Genomic DNA, 19,159 nt, shown 5'->3' on the forward strand with positions numbered 1-19,159 from the left:
TCCCTCACCATCATCAGGTAGACTATTGACAATTATTGGTAGTTCTGATTGATACACAGCATGTTTGTTACAATGAATGTTTTATTATATATTCAGAGTGGAAACCTCGATGAGTATAATATTGTTGTTAAAGAAGAGTATAAAGAGGAGGATGAGGAGTATGGAGTGATGGAGGAGTTTTCAGATGGACATAAGAATATAATGGAGCCACCTAATACCAGGAACCCACCAGAGAGATGTCTCTGTCCTCTGTATTCCCGGGATTCCACACAGGAAGGTCACACCATCCCTCACTGTTACAAGGTTGGTGGAGCAGAGTATCTAGAACATGGACTCATGGAGATGATATGTGGATTTTTTATGTGACCTTATAGTTTTCTGATGGTATTTGCTCTCATTTTGTTGATTTAGAGTGGAGATCCAATTGATATAAAAGTTGAGGTTAAAGCAGAAGAAGAGGAGACATATGTGAGGGATGATCAGCAGTCTATGGAGGAGGATGGAATAACGGGGACATTTATAGAGGAGGACACTCCTACAGAGATCAGCACAGGTGGGTCATTAACACTAAATACATTCCTCCACTCATACTGCTCACTGGTTGGTCCGGAGTAGGATGGGGACCGGGTGATATCAGCCTGTAATCCCCTGGTCACTTTCCTGAGCTGTGTTCCCCGCCCTGTATTCCTGTATTTCTCTCGGATAATCTTCCTTCTCTGTGCTGCAGACACAATTTATGTATCTAGACTGGATTTATGGAGATTCTGGGGTTCAGCTGGCAGCAAAATGTTGATTTTCACCATAGGTGTTACTCAACCTAGGCATCTGGAGTATGTTCGTTGAGTACTCTGCCCCATACCTGGGTCTAGGAAGATCTTCGACAGAAAAATGATTTAACCACTTGCGCCCCGCCCACCGTACATATACTGCAGCACTCTGCCGCTGCTGGGCAAAGCGACATACCCCTACGTCGCTCGCTCAGGCGCCTGTGGGGGGAGCGCTCCCACCCCTGCTTTTTCCCTGGGGAGCCAGCACGTGTGACCGGCGGCTCCGATGGCCTCTGGCCATTTGCGATCTCCCGCAGCCGTTTGTCATTCTCCTATAGATTATCACAGAGGCTAAGCGATCCTGCTATATAGGATCGCATGTCTCTATGATGATCTCACAAGCCACGCCCCCTAACAGTTAGAATCACCCCCCTAGAGACACACGTAACCCCTTGGTCACCAGTACAGTTAACCCCTTCCCTGCCAGTGTCATTTTACAGTAACAGTGCATATTTATAGCACTGATTACTGTAGTAATGTCACTGGTACCCCCAAAAGTGTAAAAAAATGGCAGTTAGGGGTCCGATCTGTCCGCGGCAATGTCGCAGTCCCGCAAAAAAAAACGCAAATCGCCGCCATTATTAGGTAAAAAAAAAAAAAAACAATAAAAATGACAAAAATCTTTCCCGTAGTAAACGCAATAACTTTTGCGCAAACCAATGAAAATACGCTTATTGCGATTTTTTTTTTTTTTTTTTTTTTTTTTTTTTTTACCAAAAATATGTAGCAGAAAACAAATTGTCCTAAAATATTAAAAAATTTTGATTTTTACATTTTTTTTTTTTTTAGAATTTTATATAAAAAAATGTGAAAAATATTGTTATTTTTTCAAAATTGACGCTCTTTTTTTGTTTATAGCGCAAAAAAATAAAAATCGCACAGGTGATCAAATACCACCAAAAGAAGTGGGGAAAAAAAGGATGTCAATTTCATTTGGGTACAGCATCGCACCACCGCGCTATTGTCCATTAAAGTCACGCAGTGCCGAATCGCAAAATAGGGCCTGGTCATTGAGCAACCAGATCCTCTGGGGCTAAAGTAGTTAAGGATTATTTGCTGGCTGTGCTGGGTGGAGGGATATGTCTGTATAGTCTCACATCCAAGTCACTGAGTGCAGTCTCAGGAGATGGGAGGCAGTGGTGTGGGACCTCTGCAACTTGTCTCATGTAAACATTTAAGCTTCCACTGATTCCTGAATACCAATATTATGAGTCCTGACCCTTACACTGTATAATTTATATTATAAATGTAAATGGTGGAAAGCTGTGAGAATGCCATCATCCAGGTCATAACATCCAAAAAATACCCTCCATAGGAGAAGGGACTATTATGGGCTTATAAGACAAAAGAAATTCCAAAAACATGGATTATAAAACAATATCCATTTTATTACAAACAGATTGAAAACTAGATTATAAAAGAATGTGGCTTGTGAACATTTGTGAGATAGCAGTTTACCGGTATGATTACCAAGACCTCAACCAAAACATAATAATGAAATGAGACATCCGAGGGGTTTCGAAAATGAGGGTTGGCAGTCTTCTTCGTGATGCTCATATGGTAGGTATAAAGGTATTCCGGCCATATACACTGCCTTCACATGGACAAGCCAAGGATCATGAAGACAAGAAATTGTGCCACCATGATGCTTAGGCTTAAGATAGAGGGCGCTGTGATTCATTCTGCAGAGCCACAGGGGGCATCAAAATAGGACCAGGTATCCTCAGAGGGATGTAATTACACTAGTGACAGCAACACCACACTGCTAGATGGAACTGTCATCCAATGGTAAGTGTAATGCTGAATACAGAGCAGGCAGCTGAGGTCATCTAACATGAGCTTCCAGACCCACAGATTCATCAGGCTGGGTGGTGTCGCTGCAAAACCACCGGTAACAGCAAAGCACGATGCCGTTCTGGCAGCTCAGCTTCACCACCCACTCTGCTCTAGCCTTTTGGTCTGGAAGTTCATGTTAGATGGTCACAATTCAGCCTCTCTTTCCAGCATGTTATTACACAAATGTTCACAGGCCACATTCTTTTATAGTCTAATTTGAATCTGCATGAAATAAAATGTATATTGGTTTAAAGTCCATGTTTTTGGAATGTGTTTTGTCTGATATGTCCATAATAGTCCCCACTCCATTGGAGGGTATTTTTTAATATATAATTTATGTTTTATATTACATACTCCTGACCCCTGCACTATATACTCTATGTTGTTCATTACATACTCCTGACCCCTGCACTATATACTCTGTGTTTTACATTACATATTCCTGACTTCTGCTCTCTCCCCTCTACCCACTGCTATATATACACATAATATGTATTGTCTTTTGTTACACCCATTTCCTACCAGCTGGACATTTTATATCAGTAGATAGTGAGTAGGTGTCCCGCACATCAAGGGGTGGCCTGGCGTAGGTCCAGACTGAGACTGCCATTTACTATCATACAGCAGGTCTTGACTTGATGAGTGGCTCCTGGTACACCTAGTCACCCTCTACCATTTACTAGTTACCTTGAGGGTGGAATTGTAAGATCCTCAGAGACAAAGCTGCCTGATGTGGGCGGAGTCCTGGTTTAGGAGAACCAATCTGCTGAGGTCTAGTAATAATCTTTGTATTTCTATTTTAGTAGATGGACGGGAGATGAGGAAAACCTCAGAAGATTGTCTCACTTTGTCTCCAGACTGTAAAGTAGAAGATGAGGACATCATACAGTATAGTCCAGGAGAAAACACGGCTACCTCAAATGTCCATCCGGCACCACACAGTGTAGATGGACCATCGTATTCCTCTTACCCTGAAGAACCTAAGACTGTGAGGGACGGTGCCGGACCATCGTATTCCTCTTATCCTGAGGAACCTCAGACTGTGAGGGACAGTGCCGGACCATCGTATTCCTCTTACCCTGAAGAACCTAAGACTGTGAGGGACGGTGACGGATCATCGTATTCTTCTTATCCTGAGGATCCTCAGACTGTGAGGGACGGTGCCGTCCTTCCAACAGATGAGAGGTTTTCCTGTACTGAGTGCGGGAAATGTTTTTCACACAAGTCCAGTCTTTACATACATCAGAGATCTCACACGGGGGAAAAGCCGTATGCTTGTCCTGAGTGTGGGAAATGTTTTTCACAGATGCCCAATCTTTACAGGCATCAGAGATCTCACATGGGGGAGAAGCCACATTCCTGTCCTGAGTGCGGGAAATGTTTTTCAGACAAGTCAAGTCTTAACACACATCAGAGATCTCACACAGGGGAGAAGCCGTATTCCTGTCCTGAGTGCGGGAAATGTTTTTCAGATAAATCCCATCTTTCCAGACATCAGAGAACTCACACGGGGGAGAAGCCGCTTTCCTGTCCTGAGTGTGGGGAATGTTTTTCACGGAAGTCTAATCTTCACACACATCAGAGATCTCACACAGGGGAAAAGCCGTTTTCCTGTCCTGAGTGTGGTAAATGTTTTTCACGTAAGTCTCATCTTCACACACATCAGAGAACTCACACGGGGGAGAAGCCACATTCCTGCCCTGAGTGCAGGAAATGTTTTTCAGATAACTCCACTCTTTCCAGACATCAGAGAACTCACACAGGGGAAAAGCCACTTTCCTGTCCTGAGTGTGGGAAATGTTTTTCGCATATGTCCAGTCTTTCCAGACATCAGAGATCTCACACGGGGGAGAAGCCATATTCTTGTCCTGAGTGCAGGAAATGTTTTTCAGTGAAGTCCCATCTTTCCAGACATCAGCGATCTCACACGGGAGAGAAGCCATATTCTTGTCCTGAGTGTGGGAAATGTTTTTCACAGAAGTCTAATCTTTACACACATCAGAGAACTCACACAGGGCAGAAGCCATTTTCCTGTCCTGAGTGAGGGAATTGTTCCTCACTGAAGTCCTGCCTTCCTGTACATCAGGGATGCCACACAACCCTCGAGGTGTATTAGTGCTTTGAGTGTGGGAAATGTCTTCTATATGAATGTTGCTGGACATGTGTGGACCACATATTGAAGTGGGGTGTTATTTAACAGTATACTTTTCTAAGAGTGTATTTTAGTCCTGCAAAAATTTGGCCTCTTTTGCTGCGTTAACTGTGCTACACACAGTAACAATAGTTACTGGCCAATAATTTGTAAAACTGGTGTGATAAAACTGTGGTCCAACCAATACCACAGATTGAAGTGGGGTGTTATCTGAGTATACTTTTATAGGTGTATTTGTGTCCTGCAACAATATTGCCGCTTTTGCTGCGTTAACTCTGATACACACAGTGCCAAACTCACTGGCCAATTTTTTGAACAACTGGAGTGATAAACAATTGACCTCCCAATACCACATATTGAAGTGGGGTGTTATTTAACAGTATACTTTTCTAAGAGTGTATTTTAGTCCTGCAGAAATTTGGCCTCTTTTGCTGCGTTAACTGTGCTACACACAGTAACAATAGTTACTGGCCAATTATTTGTAGAACTGGTGTAATAAACCTGTGGCCCCCCAATACCACAGATTGAAGCGAGGTGTTATGTGAGTATACTTTAATAAGTGTATTCGTGTCCTGCAACAATATTGCCTCTTTTGCTGTGTTTACTCTGCAACACCCAGTACCAAACTCACTGACCAATTTGTTGTACAACGGGTGTGATAAACCAGTGGCCCCCCCAATACCACATATTGAAGTGGGGTGTTATTTAACAGTATACTTTTCTAAGAGTGTATTTTAGTCCTGCAAAAATGTGGCCTCTTTTGCTGCGTTAACTGTGCTACACATACACACAGTGACATAAGTTACTGGCCAATTATTTGTAGAACTGGTGTGATAAACCTGTGGCCCCCCAATACCACAGATTGAATCGGGGTGTTATATACCTTGTTCCAGATATACTGCGATTCTCTAGAGACTTTTGTCACAGGGTAATTTAAAAAATGACAGGCAGAGGAAGAGGCAGGGGGCGGATGAGGAGGTACAAGAAAAGCATGCTTTAAACCTTTCTGGGATCCCTGGTGTTATCCATGGATGGGGGGAGGAGAACGAGGGCGACATTATCCTGGATGATGAGCTCGAGCCAGGCCACTACACCGCTTCCAGTTTAGTGCGAATGGGGGACTTCATGCTCCAGTGTTTTAAGGGGGACCCACGTATAAAAAGCATAAAGGGCAAGGACCAATACTGGATGGCAACGTACTTAGACCCCCGGTACAAACAAAAATTGGTGAAAATGTTACTAGCATCACAGAGGGCGATCAGAATGCAGCACTTCCAAGCCTTGCTGTGAGAAATGCTGCATTCTGCTTTTGCGTGCGCTGGCAGAGGAATTTCCAGTCACAAAGAGACAGTTGTGGGTAGCAATCCAACAGCGCCTGCGAGAAGAGGGCGGTTTGAAGATGTCTTGGTCACTTCAGATATGAGATCCTTCTTTCAGCCGACCCATCGACAGCTGTACTCCGAATCCAGCATCAGGGAACACTTAGACCAACAGGTGTCCGACTACATCAGGTTAACGGCCGATGTGGACGCTCTGAGGAGTGATGAACCCCTGGACTACTGTGTGGGCAGGCTTGACCTCTGGCCAGAGCTTGCACAATTTGCAATGGAACTGTTGGCTTGGCCCCCATCCAGTGTCCTGTCCAAAAGGACGTTCAGTGCAGCAGAGGGGATCGTGACTGATAAGCGCACTCGCCTAGCTCATGACAGTGTAGACTACCTCACATTTATAAAAATGAATGAGGCATGAATCTCTGAGGAATTCAACACGTGGCCAGTAGGCCATGTTTCATTGAAATTCCTCATGACAGGCCACAAATATCCGCCAGACCACCATCCACCCACAACAATTCCTGGTCCTTGTCTTTGCTAAATACAGCGGCATAAAAGGCATTTCATGTCCATTGAATGCCTCATTTTTGGGGCCTTTCATGGCCGACAATTAGTTTTTTCTGTCAATGCCTAATGAACCTTCAGCCACAGAATAATATGTTCTTAGCTGTCAGGTAAACCCATGTGGGCTAATTTTTGGGGCCTATAGTGGCCGACACTTACTTCTGTATCGAGTTAATGCCTAATGTACTTCCAGCCACAGAATACTACGTTCTTAGCTGTCAGGAAAACCCATGTGGGCTAATTTTTGGGGCCTGGAATAGGCGACACTTACTTCTGTATCCTGTGAATGCCTAATGTACCTCCAGCAACAAAATACAACGTTCTTTGCTGTCAGGTAAACCCATGTGGGTTCATTTTTGGGGCCTTTTATGGTCGACACTTACTTCTGTATCCTGTGAATGCCTAATGTACCTCCAGCAACTGAATACAACATTCTTAGCTGTCAGGTAAATGCATGTGGGCTAATTTTTGGGGCCTGTACTGGCCGATACTTACTTCTTTATTCTGTGAATGCCTAATTTTTCAGACTGGAATTGAAAATCAATCGGTCTGTAAACGTTCTGCCAAATTGTGGAATGGATGCAGACCCATTTTACAGATGTGTGAATGGACCCTATAGGTATTTGACATGAATTTACCGGCTGCTGTCAGTTCTGGCTGATTTATGAAAAAAAAAAATAGTTTGCTGTAAAAAAAAAATTGTAGGGCACCTTTTCCAATTGCAATACTTCTGTTATGACATTATCCATGTGGTGGGACTATTTGTGCACAGCTAGTACATCTTTTGTGGCTGAAAATATCACTTAAAGGTTTTTAAAGTTTGCCTCCCATTAAAGTGAATGGGGCCCGCTGCAAACTTGCGGTTCACAGACTTTTGAGAACATTTTTTGCTGACTTTTGCGAACCGCCCGGGCCGATGTTCGTCCATCACTACTGATAATGATATAGCGAGTTACAGAGCTAGAAGCTGTGAGATGACATATATCTTTATCAGTAAACTTTACACCGACAAGACAGAAATTCTGAAGTTGATGTCCTTCATTTCAAGGCTCTACTTACCAGAGGTGACCCCGAAGCGTGTCTCTCTGTCTTCAGTCCATCCTCCCATCCCCCAACAGGAGGGAAGGAGAACTCGGAGATAAACTAGGCGAGAACTTCTTTCCTTTGCTCCTGTGTGGGTTTGGGTGACTTGGCGGAGTGCGGCACGAGAGGTAAAACCGCTTGTCTTTATATTTCTACATATCTTGTCTGGGTGGAGGTTATTGGTTGGAAAATATTTATACTGTTTGATTTTCTGTAAATAATTTCTGTTTTCCCTTTGAAGGGAGATATTATGTATGGTTTGATGAAGTGATTGGCTCAATAGTTACCACTTTACTTACATGTTTAGTTTTTATAAAATAGATGAACAAATATGAAAAACTTTTATTCATCCATGACAAATGTTGGTCTTATTTTATTTCATTCAGTGATTTCCTATGACCATTGGGTCCATCTAGTGGCCATAATGCAGTATTGAACTATTTGCCCTGATTGAGGTATTTTGGAAGTAATACCTCATTATGGCCACTAGTTGAAGCTGACGATTATAGGAAATTACTGGGTTTATTAGAATACGGCCAGAATTTGTCACGGCTGGACACATGCTTGTCACACTCACCCATCAAATTCTTTGCATATACCCCTTAGTTTCCTATGTCGGGGGGGGGGGGGGGGGGGGGTCATACTAATCCCTGAGATCATACCCATGTATTTATGAGTACAGTACACATTGAAGGACATAAATACCAGAGCTGTGTTTGCATTATTTTAGCACACATGGTAAAATGCAGATTTTGGGCCTGAAGATTAGATAAAACCCCCAAACATATATTTTCTGAAAGCACAAGCCCTGGGGAATAAAATGGTGGTAATTGTTAAGGTGTTCCTCGTACACAAATGTCACCTTCATATCCGGGTTTATTTTCTCCTTTCTCCCATTTTCTATGGTGTGATCTTTTCTACAATACTTTGTTATTATAATGTAATACGTTATGTATTGTATTGTACACAAATTATTATCAACTTCACTTCCACATTCCAGACATGTCATTTTCCTGACCAATTGGATTTCTTCCTTTACTATTTCCTGATTCTATGACTGCAATCTTATGAAAAGTAAAATTATAATAAAATAAATGATTATACATAAATAAAAGTTGTGTGTCGGTGCAAGGAGGAAAAACTTTGGTACCCAAAATTGCTCATAGATGACACTTTAAAAGCCGCTACAGGTCATGAATGTAGAGTTCACCATTAGTAATGACCAGAGTGCAGTGGTCAGGAACATGTCATGTCCTGAGTGTGGGAAATGTTTTACACTCCGCTCTTTCCACACATCAGAAATGGCACACGGGTGAGAAGCCGTATTCCTGTCCTGAGTGCGGGAAATGTTTTACACACGTGTCCGCTCTTTCCACACATCAGAGATTGCACACAGGTGAGAAGCCGTATTCCTGTCCTGAGTGTGGGAAATGTTTTACACAATTGTCCGCTCTTTCCACACATCAGAAATGGCACACGGGTGAGAAGCCATATTCCTGTCCTGAGTGCGGGAAATGTTTTTCACAGAAGTCCAATCTTTACAAACATCAGAGATTGCACACGGGTGAGAAGCCATATTCCTGTCCTGAGTGCGGGAAATGTTTTACACTAAAGTGCAATCTTTCCAAGCATCAGAGATCTCACATGGGGGAGAAGCCGTATTCCTGTCCTGAGTGCGGGAAATGTTTTTCAGTGAAGTCCCATCTTAACATGCATCAGAGATCACACACGGGGGAGAAGTTGTATTCCTGTTCTGAGTGCGGAAATTATTTTGCACGAAAGTACCATCTTTACAAACATCAGAGATCTCACACGGGGGAGAAGCCGTATTCCTGTCCTGAGTGCGGGAAATGTTTTTCAGTGAAGTACCATCTTTACAGACATCAGAGATCTCACACAGGGGAGAAGCCATATTCCTGTCCTGAGTGAGGGAAATGTTCCTCATTATAGTCCTGTCTTCTTGTACATCAGGGGTCCCACACAACACTGGAGGTGTATTAATGCCTCAGATATACTCCATGGCTGATCTTCATCATAAAAGAAACACTTCATAAGGAGATTAGAGACCACCAAAGACATGGATGAAGTGTTGTCCCGTGTTGGCCATTGATAGCAGGAGAAAAATAAAAATGGAGTTCTTACCTTTCATTGGCTGAGTACATTTTGTGCAGGAAGATTTCACAAACACTTATAGATCTGGTTGTTATAAATGTGTTGATGAAATGTGACCCGCATTCCCCCAGTCATGGTGAATTGGGATTTCCTATAATTGTCAGTTTCATCTAGTGGCCATAATGTGCTTTCCTGACAGATGCTTATGGCCCCGCCCTCTTCCATCCCCCATAAGTCCCCACCCCCATAAATGTTCAGGATAACCCAATGGTTGCATTCCTTTTTTGTCCTCCTCACTTATAGGACCATTTTTGTATGACGTTTTCCTACCTATTGAAAGTATTGGTGGGCGGGTCTGGTGCTGGGCAGCTGTGCGGGATGTCAGGAGCTTCCTTTGGTATCCAGAAGTATTTCAGGATGTCCCAAGTGGTCATTGAGTCCCCAGCTATTAGTGGGGTGGTGTATTTCACATATATGTAGAGGATCCATGCCTGGAGAGTGGGCCCTGCCATCAGCGGCCATTTGCATTGGCTGGGAGCCCAGCTGTTAGCGGGTGGCCATTAAGTGTTAGACACGTGAAATTCGTTTCGGTGCGAATACAAATTCCGACAAATTTTTGGTTATTCCTAGATTCGGATGTATCCAAATCTCCAAATTAAATTGTAATGAATTTTGTTGAAATCTCTTAAAATTTGTTTATTTTATTAATTTTATAACGAATTCCAACTTTTCAGAAAGATTCGAATTCAGATCAGTCAAAAAAAAAAACGATCGACCGATGCAAATTCTGTGTGAAGAAATAGCTGTTTGTTAAGCAGCAAGCCGGGAAGCCGCCCACCCGCCCGCATCCTTACCAACCATGACTCATCAGCTGTCAGCAGGCTTCCCCACTGACAGAGGAATGGAAAGAAAAGAACGCCGGCATTGCCCGGCAATAGAAAAAATTGGCGTGCCCCCCCCCCCCCTAGTTCATACCAGGGCCTCCGGGGCCAAAAAAAAAAAAAAACAGCGTGGGTTATCCCCTAAAATCCACACCAAACCCTTTATCCCGGCATGCAGCCCGGCAGGTCAGGAAAGTGGGAGGGACCTTGGTAAAAGGGGCTTTCAGATTACGACAAGCCACGGTTGTGGGGAGGAGGCTCTTGTCCCCATCAATATGGTGACAAGGTGCTTGGGGTGGGGGGGAGAGGTGTCACAAAACACCAACCCCCACCCCATGGTGAGGGCATGTGGCCTTGTATGGGTTATAAGGGGGGGGGGGGCGCGCGCGCTTGTTCCCCTTTTTCTGACTTGCCAAACTGTATGCTCAGGTGAAGGTCTGGTATGAATTTTGGGGGGACCCCAGGTCATTTATTTTTTTTACACTTTGGCGTGGTCCTGGTATAGACTGGGGGGGGGAGGGTACCCCACATTATTTTTTTCATGAGAGTCCAAACATCCTATCTGTTCAGAGAAATGGGAACCTACAGATGTTCACAAGGAACCACTGTCATATGTGTGCTTTAAGGGCACAGCATGAGACAGATAACAACTCCATGGATTTATCCTAAAATAACATTTATTGATTTATCTAAAACCAGATCTCAATAAAATGAGGAAACTGACCCCAAACTGAGCTCAGCTCGTACACAGGAGATCAATGTCTCCTACTAATTTCACTCATGTACATCATACATATATAAGGATAAGTTGGTATATATCATAAGGTTCCTGTAGGTATAGATATTTCCTCTCTTCACTTAGATGTAACATTTAGTGACAAGGACGACCATGTACTTTATTACTGAATATATCTTATTACTATTATAACAATCTCCTTACTATATGGATTTTTTTGTCTCAGCTTTTTTTGTAAACATGTCTGCATCATATTTGTTACTGATGTTAACATTTGTATCAATTACTGTATGTATAATAAATGACTACGTTCAGATTCTATTTTTGTATATCTTAGTTGGTGACCTGCCCACCACCTCTGTTTTCTGTTTGCATTAACCAATAGGGATGGAGGCACGTCAGTGTGTTTGTTTCAGGTCATATTCCCCTCTCTTTGTCTGTTCACTAGTCTACGCGTTTCACACAAGGCTACTTCAGGACTATGAAGATGTACAGACAGTTTCCTCTTAAAATAAACAGACTCAATATTATTGTTTCATAAACATAGAACATAATCTGTATTTATGTACATCATAATAAATACAAACATGGCTTACTAGCACACGGCCTTCCCTCCAACCCCCAACAAATTAACCCGACCTGGGGCAGACACAGGGGGGAAAAAATCGGACCAAAATCTGTTGTGTATATATAGATATCTGTCCTGATGATCCTAGGTACAATATAAAATATACAATATCTCACAAAAGTTAGTACACCCCTTACATTTTTGTAAATATTTTATTCTATCTTTTCATGTGACAACACTGAAGAAATGACACTTTGCTACAATGTAAAGTAGTGAGTGTACAGCTTGTATAGCAGTGTAAATTTGCTGTCCCCTCAAAATAACTCAACACACAGTCATTAATGTCTAAACCGCTGGCAACAAAAGTGAGTACACTCCTAAGTGAAAATGTCTAAATTGGGCCCACTCTCTCATACTGGTCACTGGAAGTTCAACATGGCATCTCATGGGAAAGAACTCTCTGAGGATCTGAAAAAAATAATTGTTGCTCTACATAAAGATGGCCTAGGCTATAGAACGATTGGCAAGACCCTGAAACTGAGCTGCAGCACAGTGGCCAAGACCATAGAGCGGTTTAACAGGACAGGTTCCACTCAGAACAGGCCTCGCCATGATGGACCAAGGAAGTTGATTGCACGTGCTCGGCATCATATACAGTGGTTGTCTTTGGAAAATAGACGTATGAGTGCTGCCAGCATTGCTGCAGAGGTTGAAGGGGTGGGGGGTCAGCCTGTCAGTGCTCAGACCATACGCTGCACACTGCATCAAATTGGTCTGCATGGCTATCATCCCAGAAGGAAGCCTCTTCTAAAGATGATGCACAAGAAAGCCCACAAACAGGTTGCTGAAGACAAGCAGATTAAGCAAATGGATTACTGGAACCATGTCTTGTGGTCTGATGAGACCAAGATAAACGTATTTGGTTCAGATGGTGTCAAGCGTGTGTGGCGGCAACCAGGTGAGGAGTACAAAGATAAGTGTGTCTTGTCTACAGTCAAGCATGGTGGTCGGAGTGTCATGGTCTGGGGCTGCATGAGTGCTGCTGGCACTGGGGACCTACAGTTCATTGAGGCAACCATGAATGCCAACATGTACTGTGACATACTGAAGCAGAGCATGATCCCCTCACTTTGGAGACTGGGCCGTAGGCTAGTATTCCAACATGATAACGACCATAAACACACCTCCAAGATGATCACTGCCTTTTTAAAGAAGCTGAGGGTAAAGGTGATGGACTGGCAAAGTCTGTCTCCAGACCTAAATCCTATTGAGCATCTGTGGGGCATCCTCAAATGGAAGGTGGAGGAGCGCAAGGTCTCTAACCTCCACCAGCTCCGTGATGTCATCATGGAGGAGTGGAAGAGGACTCCAGTGGCAACCTGTGAAGCTCTGGTGAACTCCATGCCCAAGAGGGTTAAGGCAGTGCTGGAAAATAATGGCGGCCACACAATATATTGACACTTTGGGCCCAATTTGAAAATTTTCACTTAGGGGTGTATTCACTTTTGTTTCCAGCGGTTTAGACATTAATGGATGTGTGTTGAGTTATTTTGAGGGGACAGCAAATTTACACTGTTATACAAGCTGTACACTCACTACTTTACATTGTAGCAAAGTGTAATTTCTTCAGTGTTGTCACATGAAAAGATAGAATAAAATATTTACAGAAATGTGAGGGGTGTACTCACTTTTGTGAGATACTGTATATAGATATCTCTCTCTCTTTATATATACAGTGCCTTGCGAAAGTATTCGGCCCCCTTGAACTTTGCGACCTTTTGCCACATTTCAGGCTTCAAACATAAAGATATAAAACTGTAATTTTTTTGTGAAGAATCAACAACAAGTGGGACACAATCATGAAGTGGAACAAAATTTATTGGATATTTCAAACTTTTTTAAGAAATAAAAAACTGAAAAATTGGGCGTGCAAAATTATTCAGCCCCCTTAAGTTAATACTTTGTAGCGCCACCTTTTGCTGCGATTACAGCTGTAAGTCGCTTGGGGTATGTCTCTATCAGTTTTGCACATCGAGAGACTGAAATTTTTGCCCATTCCTCCTTGCAAAACAGCTCGAGCTCAGTGATGTTGCATGGAGAGTGTATGTGAACAGCAGTTTTTAGTTCTTTCCACAGATTCTCGATTGGATTCAGGTCTGGACTTTGACTTGGCCATTCTAACACCTGGATATGTTTTGTGAACCATTCCATTGTAGATTTAGCTTTATGTTTTGGATCATTGTCTTGTTGGAAGACAAATCTCCGTCCCAGTCTCAGGTCTTTTGCAGACTCCATCAGGTTTTCTTCCAGAATGGTCCTGTATTTGGCTCCATCCATCTTCCCATCAATTTTAACCATCTTCCCTGTCCCTGCTGAAGAAAAGCAGGCCCAAACCATGATGCTGCCACCACCATGTTTGACAGTGGGAATGGTGTGTTCAGGGTGATGAGCTGTGTTGCTTTTATGCCAAACATAACGTTTTGCATTGTTGCCAAAAAGTTTGATTTTGGTTTCATCTGACCAGAGCACCTTCTTCCACATGTTTGGTGTCTCCCAGGTGGCTTGTGGCAATCTTTAAACAACACTTTTTATGGATATCTTTAAGAAATGGCTTTCTTCTTGCCACTTTTCCATAAAGGCCAGATTTGTGCAGTATACGACTGATTGTTGTCCTATGGACAGAGTCTCCCACCTCAGCTGTAGATCTCTGCAATTCATCCAGAGTGATCATGGGCCTCTTGGCTGCATCTCTGATCAGTCTTCTCCTTGTATGAGATGAAAGTTTAGAGGGACGGCCAGGTCTTCATAGATTTGCAGTGGTCTGATACTCCTTCCATTTCAATATTATCGCTTGCACAGTGCTCCTTGGGATGTTTAAAGCTTGGGATCCAAATCCGGCTTTAAACTTCTCCACAACAGTATCTCGGACCTGCCTGGTGTGTTCCTTGTTCTTCATGATGCTCTCTGCTCTTTAAATGGACCTCTGAGACTATCACAGTGCAGGTGCATTTATACAGAGACTTGATTACACACAGGTGGATTCTATTTATCATCATTAGTCATTTAGGTCAACATTGGATCTTTCAGAGATCCTCACTGAACTTCTGGAGAGAGTTTGCTGCACTGAAAGTAAAGGGGCTGAATAATTTTGCAAGCCCAATTTTTCAGTTTTTTATTTGTTAACAAAGTTTGAAATATCCAATAAATTTTGTTCCACTTCATGATTGTGTCCCACTTGTTGTTGATTCTTCACAAAAAATTACAGTTTTATATCTTTATGTTTGAAGCCTGAAATGTGGCTAAAGGTCGCAAGGTTCAGGGGCCGAATACTTTCGCAAGGCACTGTATGTAGAAGAGGGATGGATTGTCTGGGAAGACACAAACCATTCTTTCATTTAGCATTATCCATGTGAGTTTACGCTTCGTTAGGGCGATGTCTATATCTGGGCTTTTCCAGTCCCAATAGCAGTTTTGGCCGCCAAGAACATGAAGTATAATAAGGAAGAGAGGAAAGATTGCTGGTGCCGCACATCCACGGAGTCCTATGGTGGTATGAGAGAGTCAACTTTAGCCTGGGCTCCCGCCAGGCCACGCCCCCGACACATTTTACTCCGCCTCCACAACTTAGTCATGGGGAAGAACATGAAGTATATTAAGGTCCATGTGTGTCCCGGGACATTTTCCACTGGTTTATTCAGTAGGGTAAAATATGAAATAGTTATGTAACCAGGTTGGTAGGCGACTAATAAGGATGGAGGGAGGGAAGGGAAAGGAATGAGACAAGGAGGGGGTAAGTTTACCAAACACTGGATGTGGGGATTTGAATGTGTCTGTCTATTAATACCAAAGATCAAAAATGGATAAAAAAGGATAATACATGTTTATTGATTATAACAAACAACAATATATATCAAATTATATAAATAATACAATATCTGTTTAAAGAACATCTTGTGGATCTATGCGTTTCGCTCAACAGAGCTTCCTCAGGATCCAAGAGTATATTCTTATCAGATAAATCCATATAAAATCACAATATCTAAAACAAACAATAATAACAAATCAATATACATAGTATATAAAAAGAAATGAAAAAAATAAATAAATTATAAATAAAATAAATAAATATATAAATTATTAGGAAAAGGAAAAAAAAGAAAAAAGTGGGTGTGAGTCAGCAGACTAAATCGGACCATCGGGTCAAAAACACTGCTCCTTGCATCAGTGATGTATGAGGATGTTTGGAAATCTGTATAGAGTACAGCCGAAAGAGAAGGAACTAAAGACTGAAAAGAGTAAGATCAACCATAAAAAGCAGTGAATGGTATGTACAATATGAATACTGATGACCCCAGAAAGGGGAATTATATAAAGTGACACACAGAGTGAAGTGTAAATGTGACTCTATCAATACACAAAAATAAAATAGATGAGTGTGAGGGCCAACACAACCAAAGAGAGTGTGAATAAATAAGGAAAGGTGCAATGGGGTAAGTGAACAATGATATGACATTAATGAAGATGTGTACAAGACGAGTGAGAGATATGAAGGAGATCCACACTAAAATATCCATAATACCACAGAGAAAAAAAAATTTAATAATTTTTTTTAAGTACCGGAAGAGAGAGAAACAAAGGGGAAATCAAAAAATGCCTAATCGTTTGTTATTATTGTTTGTTTTAGATATTGTGATTTTATATGGATTTATCTGATAAGAATATACTCTTGGATCCTGAGGAAGCTCTGTTTAGCGAAACACGTAGATACAAGATCTACTTTAAACAGATATTGTATTATTTATATGATTTGATGTATATATTGTTGTTTGTTATCAATAAGCATGTTTCATCTTTTTTATCCATTTTTGGTCTTTGGTATTAATAGACAGGCACATTCAAACCCCCACATCCAGTGTTTGGTAGACTTACTCCCTCCTTGTCTCATTCCTTTCCCTTCCCTCCCTCCATCCTTATCAGTCGCCTACCAACCTGGTTACATAACTATTTCATAATTTATCCCAGGGGACGGCGCCATTTATTTACAGATAGACCCTTCCTCTCCACACAATCTACACATCAGTAGGGTAATACTTGCATCTTTGGTAATATTGACTGTCGTACCTGAAATAATAAAAGAATGTACCCTCATCCAAAAGAGGCGCACTTTAGGACAAGTCCACCATATGTGTAGAAACGTGTCCATCTGGCCACACCCCCTGAAGCAGGAGGCCGATGAGCCCAGGTGATGACACCAATTTCTATTATACTTAGCGCCATCAAATGGCCAAATGCACATTTTTAGTTTTAAATGAATGGTTGGTTTAACCACTTAAGCTCCGCAAGGTTTTACCCCCTTCATGACCAGAGCATTTCTTTGCTATTCAGCACTGCGCTACTATAACTGGTAATTGCGCGGTCATGCAACACTGTACATAAATGATATTTATATCAAATTTTTCACACAAATAAAGCTTTTTTTGTGGACTTCGATCACAACTGGGTTTATTTTTTATTACATAAACAAAAATCAAACATTTTTGAAAAAAAAAAAATATTTCTATTATAAAATCAATACAATAAAAAAAATTATTAAAAAAAAAATTTGAATGTCTGCAAAAGTTTAGGTCCAACTGTATTCTGCTACATGACTTTGGTAAAATAACAAATCCCATGAAGTGTATGTTAATTGGTTTGAGTGAAAGTTATAGTCTACAAACTATGGTGGAATTTACACAGCTTTGAGGTTATACTGGTAATGGTGGTGATCAGCAACTTAGAATGGGACTGTAATAGTGTGGCCGACAATTAACTGACATCACTAGTGACACCAATACAGAGATCAATAATACTATACACTGTCACTGTACTAATGACACTGGCTGGGAAGGGGTTAACATCTAGGGGCAATAAAAGGGTTAACTGTGTGCCTAACAATGTGTAGTGTGTGTAATCTGTGCTGCTTTCACTAACCACCGTTGTTTATTTTCCCTGATTTACAGAAAATTCATTGGACGAATGTGACAAACATTTATTCAGCTGTTAAAAATTCTGGCTGTATTTTAATTAACACAGTGATTTCCTATGATCGCCAGCTCCATCTAGTGGCCATATTACGGTATTTTTCCTGAAATACCTCCATCAGTAATCCATCACATTATGGCCACTAGATGGCTCCAATGATCATATGAGATAAAATATTGCCAAAACTTGTCACAGCTGGGTGAATGTTGGTCACACTCATTCAACTATTTTTGTATTTTTAAATAGACCTCTAAATGTTTCTGAAAGCTCACACCACAAAATGTAGTCAGCCAATGAAAGGTAATGACTCTGTGACAGACCTGACCAGGACAGAGGCTTTTGGAGAGGACTGGGAGCGAGCCTCTTACCCAGTGACTATGGGCCCTGGCATTTAAGGGAACACTACTCTTTGGAAGGTGTATGCCTGGGGGATCCGTGGAGTGGTCTTGTTTCTGATTCAAGTTTATGTCTCCCCAAAACACACAGACTCCGGGAACTGGAGGTTCCATTTCCATATTTGGGGTCTCTATGCCTCAAACCAGCAATGACTGTAGATGTTATGTAATCAGCTGAAACCACTGGGGCCTCCTGCTATAACGTGTTTATGTTAAGTAGATCTCTCCCATTGTTCTATTGTCTCTGTCTTCTAGTATTGTCCCCTCCACCTAGGCTGGTTTAAGTGACCAGTTAATTAGCTCATGTTAAGTATATCACTGTAAGTTATCAGTTGCTAGAGGGGGAGTAGCGTAGTCCATGTTACATAGTTACATAGTTTGTGAGGTCGAAAAAAGACATCAGTCCTCCAGTTCAACCTATGATGTGTGTGTGTGTTTGCTGTTAACCGTACATTGTATACCCCTGTATGTTGTGGTCTTTAAGGTGCCCATCTAATAGTCTTTTGAAACTATCAATGCTCCCTGCTGATATGACTGCTTGTGGAAGAGAATTTCACATCCTTACCGCTCTGACAGTAAAGAACCCCTTACGTATTTTAACCACTTGCCTACTGTGCACTTAAACACCCTTCCCATCCAGGCCAATTTTCAGC

The 19,159-nt window shown here is 41.9% G+C and overlaps 2 protein-coding genes across 2 annotated transcripts in view; one reads left to right on the plus strand and one right to left on the minus strand.

The window, feature by feature from the left end:
- LOC309550260 (uncharacterized protein) overlaps positions 1 to 19,159 on the minus strand; it is a gene marked incomplete at both ends in the record, with an annotated part of 1,652,360 nt that overhangs the window by 662,703 nt on the left and 970,498 nt on the right. The window lies entirely within an intron of this gene.
- The window catches only part of LOC309549829 (uncharacterized protein), a gene marked incomplete at both ends in the record, with an annotated part of 54,906 nt that overhangs the window by 19,824 nt on the left and 15,923 nt on the right, over positions 1 to 19,159 (plus strand). The window contains 2 exons of the mRNA XM_082250330.1: positions 3,849 to 4,692; positions 9,105 to 9,574. Of these exons, the coding sequence (XP_082106456.1) occupies positions 3,849 to 4,692; positions 9,105 to 9,574 (1,314 nt within the window). The remainder of the gene's footprint in view (positions 1 to 3,848; positions 4,693 to 9,104; positions 9,575 to 19,159) is intronic.

Source organism: Pelophylax lessonae, assembly GCF_965119305.1.
Source record: "Pelophylax lessonae genome assembly, chromosome: 3".
Taxonomy (NCBI): domain Eukaryota; kingdom Metazoa; phylum Chordata; class Amphibia; order Anura; family Ranidae; genus Pelophylax; species Pelophylax lessonae.